General features: G+C 34.6%; 1 protein-coding gene across 1 annotated transcript in view; it reads left to right on the plus strand.

Moving 5' to 3' along the window:
* LOC107623075 (structural maintenance of chromosomes protein 4) overlaps nt 1-8,427 on the plus strand; it is a 9,601-nt gene extending 1,174 nt beyond the window's left edge. The window contains exons 4-27 of the mRNA XM_016325216.2: nt 71-247; nt 337-467; nt 743-821; nt 913-1,070; nt 1,159-1,234; nt 1,352-1,480; nt 1,575-1,719; nt 1,850-1,980; nt 2,334-2,486; nt 2,574-2,763; nt 3,740-3,873; nt 4,530-4,688; nt 4,853-5,161; nt 5,255-5,431; nt 5,528-5,611; nt 5,685-5,894; nt 6,045-6,134; nt 6,203-6,324; nt 6,397-6,552; nt 6,631-6,738; nt 6,888-7,083; nt 7,426-7,513; nt 7,612-7,684; nt 7,787-8,427. Of these exons, the coding sequence (XP_016180702.1) occupies nt 71-247; nt 337-467; nt 743-821; nt 913-1,070; nt 1,159-1,234; nt 1,352-1,480; nt 1,575-1,719; nt 1,850-1,980; nt 2,334-2,486; nt 2,574-2,763; nt 3,740-3,873; nt 4,530-4,688; nt 4,853-5,161; nt 5,255-5,431; nt 5,528-5,611; nt 5,685-5,894; nt 6,045-6,134; nt 6,203-6,324; nt 6,397-6,552; nt 6,631-6,738; nt 6,888-7,083; nt 7,426-7,513; nt 7,612-7,684; nt 7,787-7,907 (3,396 nt within the window). The 3' untranslated portion in view covers nt 7,908-8,427. The remainder of the gene's footprint in view (nt 1-70; nt 248-336; nt 468-742; nt 822-912; nt 1,071-1,158; nt 1,235-1,351; nt 1,481-1,574; nt 1,720-1,849; nt 1,981-2,333; nt 2,487-2,573; nt 2,764-3,739; nt 3,874-4,529; nt 4,689-4,852; nt 5,162-5,254; nt 5,432-5,527; nt 5,612-5,684; nt 5,895-6,044; nt 6,135-6,202; nt 6,325-6,396; nt 6,553-6,630; nt 6,739-6,887; nt 7,084-7,425; nt 7,514-7,611; nt 7,685-7,786) is intronic.

The raw sequence follows: 8,648 nt of genomic DNA on the forward strand, positions 1-8,648 counted from the left end.
TCTCTTTTTCATCACATCCATCCTGTCTCTGCTTAAAATAGAACTAGTTATCACTTGTTGCAACTTGCAGGATGATGGAACGTATGAGGCTGTTCCTGGAAGTGATTTTGTGATTACCAGGGTTGCTTTCCGTGATAACTCCTCGAAGTATTATATTAATGACAGGACCAGTAACTTCACTGAAGTTACCAAGAAGCTTAAAGGAAAAGGTGTTGACCTTGACAATAATAGATTTCTAATCCTTCAGGTTTGCATCTGTTGCATGATGTTTTTTATGATTTTATGTTTTTTTCTATGAGGTCTTATACATCTTCATATTTGATCTGTTTCTTTTAGGGTGAAGTTGAGCAGATATCACTTATGAAACCAAAAGCTCAAGGACCTCACGATGAAGGTTTTTTAGAATATCTGGAAGACATCATTGGAACAAACAAATATGTTGAAAAGATTGATGAGTCATATAAACAGTGAGCACCTTTTATCCATTTCAATACAAAAAGATTAAGAATGCATTTTTCTTTTTAAATATCTATATTTGTTGTTCTTTTTGCCTGATTGAATTTCATTTGATTAGCTATAATTAAACATAATGGTTCATTTATTGTAACAAGTAACAATTCTTTCTGTGTACTACTTCTGTCTGTAGGATAACTTCATATCTTTTTGGTGATTTTGAAAACTAATTAAGTTTCAAGTTTAACATGGAATTCCTAATTTCTGCAATCTTTGGTTGTTGATAAAGATTAGAAACTCTGAACGAGAAACGATCTGGAGTGGTTCAAATGGTTAAGCTTTCTGAGAAAGAAAGAGATGGCTTGGAGGCATGTATATTTGTGGTTTTTTTTTTTTAATTTAATCTTTTTGGGGCAACATTTTACATTTGACAGACACCTAAGAGTTCCTTTGTAACAGGATGTGAAAAATGAAGCTGAAGCATACATGCTGAAGGAGTTATCTTTGCTGAAATGGCAAGAGAAAGCTACAAAGTTGGCCCTTGATGATACTGGTGCAAAAATGGATGAGAAACATGAGATAATTTCTTGCCTAGAAGAAAGTCTCAAGGCAGAAAGGTAAATTTTGATCTAAATTGGTAATTTTGTCACAGCCAATGCATTGTTATGCCTGTCTCATGAAGAACTTGGTGATATCTTACTCTAGGGATAAAATCCAAGAGAGCAAACAAACTTTGGAGGAGATAGAAGCCAAGCACAACAAGCATTTAAAAAGACAAGAGGTTTGCAGGACATGGGTCTAGGAGTTGATATCTGTTTGCTTTAAGGGCATTTTATGCTCAATGTATCGCTCATCATGCAGTAACCTAGTAAAATGTTTCTTGATTTCCATTGTGCAGGAGCTAGATAGTGATATGAGGAAGTGCAAGGAGGAGTTCAAAGAATTTGAGAGACAAGATGTCAAGTTTCAGGAAGATTTCAAGCATGTGAGCCAGAAAATAAAGAAGCTGGAGGATAAAGTTGAAAAAGTGAGAGGAATTCGCCATAGTTTGTAATTTATAACTATATGTTAGCTGAAAGTATTCCTAAATAATACACCTCATCCATTCATTCTTATTTCAGGATTCTGCAAAACATGACACCCTTGTAAAGGAGGGTGAGAACTCAATGGATCTGATACCAAAACTTGAGGACAATATCCCAAAACTGCAACAATTGTTGCTTGACGAGGAGAAGATCTTAGAAGAGATAATTGATTGCTCCAAAGGTGTAACCTTGTTTGCTTCTTCAAAGGAGCTGATATTCTATGTGCATATTTGTGGGCCTTGAACTAGTTACTAGCATCTATTTTCCCTTTGGTTCGACTTTTAAATTGATTGTTTCTTATTGATAAACAGTTGAAACTGAGAAGTTCCGCTCTGAGCTTGCTAAAATTCGTGCCGAGCTTGAACCTTGGGAAAAAGATTTGATCGAGCACAAGGGGAAACTTGATGTTGCATCTACCGAGACTAAGCTTCTAAATGAAAAGGTGAGAATGACATATTTCAATGTTCACAGAAATGAAGAAAATACTTTAGTTTATCTCCATTATGTCTTAGAATATCAATGGATATCTACTAGGGTTAGTTTTTTATATATACTATTATTCTAATATTATTTCTTTATTTGGTTAGGATTTCTCTTTTTTTATAAATAGGATTAATGTCGTGTCTCTTGTGACACAACAATATAATCATATCAGTATATTTTTTCATAATAGGAGGCAGTTATGTTTTTTTTTTGTGCTTTGTTACTTGCTGCCATACTCATGTTGGCAAAACTAGAACTGTTCAAATCTTCCTCTAATAGAATGTAGGATGAAAGTTTTGAATCTTTTTTCAGCATGAAGCTTCTCATAAAGCTTTTAAGGAAGCTCAAAGTCAGATGAAAATCATATCAGAAACAATTGAATCAAAAACTGCCAGCATTTCTCAAATTATGGGTGATATAGAAAAGAGAAAGCGTGACGCAGTGGAAGCACACCAAGTGGAAGAAGTGAGGATCTTTTATCTTTATTTATTATTCTTGCTCTTTGAAAATGTTACCCCTAAGCATGCATTTATCTGAGTGGTCTTCTCCCAGGAATGTATTAAAGAACAAGATGCGTTGATACCTCTAGAGCAAGCTGCCAGACAAAAGGTTGCAGAGCTGAAGTCTGTAATGGATTCTGAGAAAAGTCAGGGATCAGTTCTAAAGGCAATCTTGAAAGCTAAGGAAACCAAGAAAATAGAGGGAATATATGGACGCATGGGTGATTTAGGGGCTATTGATGGTGAGGTTTTTATAAAGCTGTTTTTAAGCTTCATGAGTTTTCCAAATATGCATTTTTTTTTTATGTTTAACTGTTGGAAACCTGTTTTGGATGATACTGCTTGTATTTAATTTAATTTTAAAAATTTTGTAGTTATTTTATGAGTTTTTCAAGAAAAGATATATCTTTTTATGTAATCAAAACTCAATGATTAGGCTTCTTGTTTGAGGCATTAGTATTATGGAAATGCTAAACCACTGGTTAGAAACTAGACTTTATCTTCATCCTACTGATCATTTGGTTCGTACTTGATAGTGTCACTCATGGAAGAGGTGAATTCTATTCTCCTAAACTCATCCATACATAATTAATCATAATCTGGACTGTATAACCATACATGGATAGTCAGGATTATAAACTGTTAAGTGTTTAAAAGTTATATGATCACTTTAAAAAGTGATGTAGCTTTATGTTCTGATATTGACTGTTAGTGTAAGATTCAACAGGGGCCAAACTTGCTCCTCTAACGCCTATATAAAACCATTTTATCCAGTTAATCCTCTCCTTACTGCATCTATGTATTTGCTGTATTCAATATTTGACCTTAAGGTATAGAGCAGAAAAAGAATCAACATCAGACCTAAAATCCATCTCATGATTTCTCCCAGTATGACATCAATTCACAGAAGCACTATTTTCAGCATTATATCCTATTGTTAGATGGCCTTTGGCCTAAGTCTTGATCCATGGCCAAGGAGTTGGCAAGAAAGTTAATAGCATAGTTACCCTATTCTCAGTTTATTTTTGTTAGTTTACATTGTTCCATTTTTCTATATGTTGATACTGTGGTTTATTATTAGAATGATACTTGATCATGAAATTTATGTTCTTTTTTCTACCCTGCAATCTGGTAAATGGTGATTTCGATACCACTCTATGTTTTGTTTGTATGCCCAGTATGCCAATATTTTTACTTCTTTATCTTCCATGATTGCAGCAAAGTATGATATTGCAGTATCAACAGCGTGTGCTGGTCTTGATTATATTGTAGTGGAAACAACAAATGCAGCTCAAGCATGTGTTGAGCTGCTTCGTCGAGAGAATCTTGGTGTTGCTACGTTCATGATATTGGTAATTTTTAACTATCATTACGTCTTTGAATGATCATTCTTAATGTTTAGGATAGCATGAATAGATTTGTTTTACCATAGCCTTCCTTGGATTTGTATAAACTCGAGTGGACTCATCTAGATGCTGGTTTTAGGTTTGTACATTTCCAGTCCCAGCTTCTAGTTCCTTTAAGAGTTTCTGCTGATTATATATTAGCATCTCCATTAAATACTAAAATTAATATTTCAAGTACTTTGTTTTAAGTGTGAAGATTCCGTTGTTGAAGGAGACATTTGATTGACGTATTTAGTCATCTGGTTCTTTGGATTCTGAACTGGTTCAACTGGAACTTATTATTAAACCATTTCTGTTTTTGGCAAAAGCCATTGTACTATAGCCATTTATGTACTTCAATTAGATAGCGTGTGATTTTTGTGTAGTCCAACTTCATCTTTGGAGGTTTTAATGTAGTTGAAAGCCTTTTATGTGTTTTGAAGAATCTAATGGCCATGCGCTTACACCAAGTAAGGGATTGAAAGCATGACAGCTTCTTAACGTTGAGTTCTGTATACACACTGTTATGAATGATGTGTGTATTATTTTGGTATACTGATAGCACATGGAAGTGAAGCTAATTTGATAATTATGACTGACAATTTTTTTCTTTATGTAATCAGGAGAAGCAAGTTGACCTTCTTCCAATGTTAAAAAAGAAAGTTAGCACCCCAGAGGGGGTCCCGCGCCTTTTTGATTTAGTAAAAGTACATGATGAAAGAATGAAGCTTGCTTTCTTTGCTGCCCTGAGAAATACGGTTGTTGCTAAGGATCTAGACCAGGTCAATTACGCTTCTCTAGCAGAAAACTTGGCTTTTTACGTTAATAAGGGCTTACTGTAATACAAATTTGCGGAATAAAATATAGAAACTTTGGACAATATAATCAACATTTTTTCATATCAGTGAAGGTAGCATTTAAGTATTTTCCGTCTTGAAAATTTTAGGCAACACGTATAGCATATGGTGGCAACCATGAGTTTCGACGAGTCGTTACTCTTGATGGTGCACTTTTTGAAAAATCAGGAACAATGAGTGGTGGGGGCAGTAAACCCCGTGGGGGGAAGATGGGGACATCTATTCGAGCTACCAGTGTGTCTACAGAAGCGGTTGCAAATGCTGAAAAGGAGTTATCTGGATTAGCTAATAAATTGAATGACATTCGCGAAAGAATAGCAGATGCTGTGAGACGATATCAAGCCTCTGAAAAAGCTATTGGTTCTTTGGAAATGGAGTTGGCTAAAAGCCAGAAGGAGGTAATCCATAGTTCTGAATCTGAAAAGATACTTTTCTTGGAGTTGTTGGTGTAGGGCCTTGAGGTTTTATGCTTTTCTACCATCATTCTGCAGGTTGATAGTTTGACTTCACAACATAAATACATTGAAAAGCAACTTGATTCCCTTGAGGCTGCATCAAATCCGCAGCAGGATGAGCTTGATAGACTGGAAGAGTTGAAGAAGATTATTTCTGCAGAAGAAAGGGAGGTTAATAGACTTATTGATGGGTCTAAACAACTAAAGAAAAAGGTTGGTGATTCCGTTATAAGTGAGGGTTACCTAGGATGTTGAATAAACCTTATGACTTTAATTAACTTAACATGGTTGGCTCAATTTTCTCTTCAGGCTGCAGAGCTACAGAAAAATATAGAAAATGCTGGTGGGGAAAAACTAAAATCTCAGAAGTCAAAGGTCCAGAAAATTCAGTCTGTAAGCAACTTGTATACCCAGAACTGTTCAGTTGATTTGATTTTGTGTCTGTACTAATGGTTCCTATTGGCAGGATATCGATAAGAACCAATCAGAGATTAACCGCCACAAGGTACAAATAGAGACGGGACAAAAGATGATGAAAAAGTTGATTAAGGGAATTGAGGAGTCAAAGAAGGAGGTAGAACGCCTTACTGGAGAAAAAGAAAAGTTGAAGTCCAAGTTTAAAGAAATTGAACAGAAAGCATTTGGTGCTCAAGAAAGTTATAAGAAAATAGAAGAGGTTTGTTTTCTTGTCTTGCACTATATTATGTAAAACTTGTGCGTGGACAGTGATATGCATTAAATCGTAGTGCTTTTTATATATGTTTTTCTAAATGTATATAAGTTTTGGTTGTTATTGTGTTGTATTTGATTTTTTTCCCCTATGCAGCTGATGTACAAACATAAGGTTGTCTTGGATGAAGCAAAGGCAGAGTACGAAAAGATGAAAAAAGCGGTGGATGTGTTGCGGGCATCTGAGGTACCTCTAGTATCTTTCCAAGGTTACTTAATATTCGAAGTTTTCTCATGGCAGTAAATAATTTTTAGGTTGATGCTGATTTCAAACTAAAAGATATGAAGAAAGCATGCAAAGAATTGGAAATGAGGGGGAAGGGTTACAAGAAAAGACTTGATGAGTTGCAAACTACTATTAGCAAGCATCTTGAGCAGTAAGTCATTAGCTATTCGAATTTGGGTATCTTTCATCTTGACATTCTTATAAGGTTGTACAATTGTTGCAGAATCCAAGTTGATTTAGTAGATCCCGAAAAGCTACAGGCTACATTGGCTGATGATAATCTTAATGCGGCTTGTGACCTTAAAAAGGCCCTTGAAATGGTTGGATTGCTTGAAGCACAGTTGAAGGAGATGAATCCAAATCTTGATTCAATTGCAGAGTATAAGTTTTTAAAATTTGTTATCCTAGTTATCTTTCATTTTGATGTTTCCTAATGAATTTTCTTTTTGACTGTCAGGTACCGGAAGAAGGTACAACTGTACAATGAGCGAGTTGAAGAACTTAATGCAGTCACCCAGGAGCGGGATGATATAAAGAAGCAATATGATGAGTGGAGGAAGAAGAGGTGTGCATATTTTTTGTTACCATGATCTAATTTATATATAATATGGCCCAAGTAGATTAGGTACCTGACTTAATTGGACTTGGTGGTTGGTTTAATTTAATTGATGAGTGTTGCTTTGACAAAAATATTACCTGAATGTGTTCTTTCAGATTAGATGAGTTTATGGAAGGATTTAATGCCATATCTTTAAAGTTAAAGGAAATGTACCAGATGATTACACTAGGAGGTGATGCAGAACTTGAGCTGGTGGATTCTTTGGATCCTTTTTCTGAAGGTGTTGTGTTCAGTGTTAGACCGCCAAAGAAAAGCTGGAAAAATATTGCTAATCTATCGGGTGGAGAAAAGGTTCTCTCTCTTTTTGCTGTCTTTTCCTTTTCTATTTGGCCTCAATTTATGTAAAGAAAAATCATTTTGTTTAAGCAAGTATTCTATGTTCTCGGTGACTATTGGTTTAATCCTAGTAATCATTAACAAAAGTACCTTCATTACAATGTTCTAAAAGCCAAACTAATCAGTTGAAGTTGAACCGTTCGCTTGTGAGCTGTAATTAATATTTTCAATTAAAAAATTTTCTTATTAAATTATAATAACTTGTTTAATTCCATGTTAGTTGTCATAATATTGTTTCATGGATACGAATCTTTTTCCTGTTAAAGTTGATCTAGATTTTTTATCTCCATTTTGCAGACTCTTAGCTCATTGGCACTTGTATTTGCCCTTCATCATTACAAGCCCACCCCCCTCTATGTAATGGATGAAATTGATGCTGCCCTGGGTAAATGCTAATTTTTATAAAAGCAAAATCTCTTTTGATTCCAAGTCCTATGTCATTCTACGGTGTACTGAATCCCGTATTGTTATATGATTTCGCAGACTTCAAGAATGTATCTATTGTTGGGCATTATGTAAAGGATAGGACCAAGGATGCTCAGTTCGTGATCATTAGGTACGTTTGGCAGTGATAGTTCTAGAATATGTTCATACCTGTGCTAGTATCATTCTCAGATATGCATTTGACTAATCCAAACATTGTGTTTTCTTCCTGCAGCCTCAGGAACAATATGTTTGAATTGGCCGATAGACTAGTTGGGATTTATAAGACTGATAATTGCACGAAGAGCATTACGATTGATCCAGCGAGTTTTGTTGTATGCCAAAAGGCTGCTTAAATGGTTTGTGAGGTTGCTGCTGCTGTTAAAATTAACTATTGTTCATTATAGTTTGAACGGATGCATGGGACATGAAAAATATTTGTATGTAGTTTTGTTTGTTGTATCAGCTTGTCTTCCCCTAAATTAATGTTCTTATTGATTTATATGGAAGGCTTCAATCCAAATATGACATGTATATAATATCTGTCACCCAAATTGGTTTTAGTTTAAAGTTAGACTCTCAGCTTAAGTGCAGTATTAATGGCAGAAAATCAAGAGTCAAATCTAGGAAATGCTTTGGCACTCTCTCCTTTGCTATCCATTCTGCAAACTTGTTGCCTTGTGTAATTGTGACAAAATTTGACCCACAAACTCCTCTTCTCAATCTGGTGATATTGCTACTCTTAAACAGAGCCAAGATCATTGATTAGAAAGTTTTGTCTACAATTTCAATGATTGGGATGTATAATATACACTACTTGAATCTTGACAAAGCAATATTGATTAGTAATGATAAGTACGTCAATATATTTTTATTGAGGATTGTTATTTGAGCACTTTGTACCTTTTTTATTTGTACACGTATGAAACATATAAATTTAATATTATTTTCTGTTACATCAATATTTCTAATAATTCATCATGAAAAACGTGATTAGAACTTTAATAAATGACATTCTATTTATTTTTATCATAATATCAAGAACAGGTAAAATCTTTCTACTTGATTTAACTTTAAAAAATAGTATCCGGAAGATT

Source organism: Arachis ipaensis, chromosome B10 (assembly GCF_000816755.2).
Source record: "Arachis ipaensis cultivar K30076 chromosome B10, Araip1.1, whole genome shotgun sequence".
Classification (NCBI taxonomy): domain Eukaryota; kingdom Viridiplantae; phylum Streptophyta; class Magnoliopsida; order Fabales; family Fabaceae; genus Arachis; species Arachis ipaensis.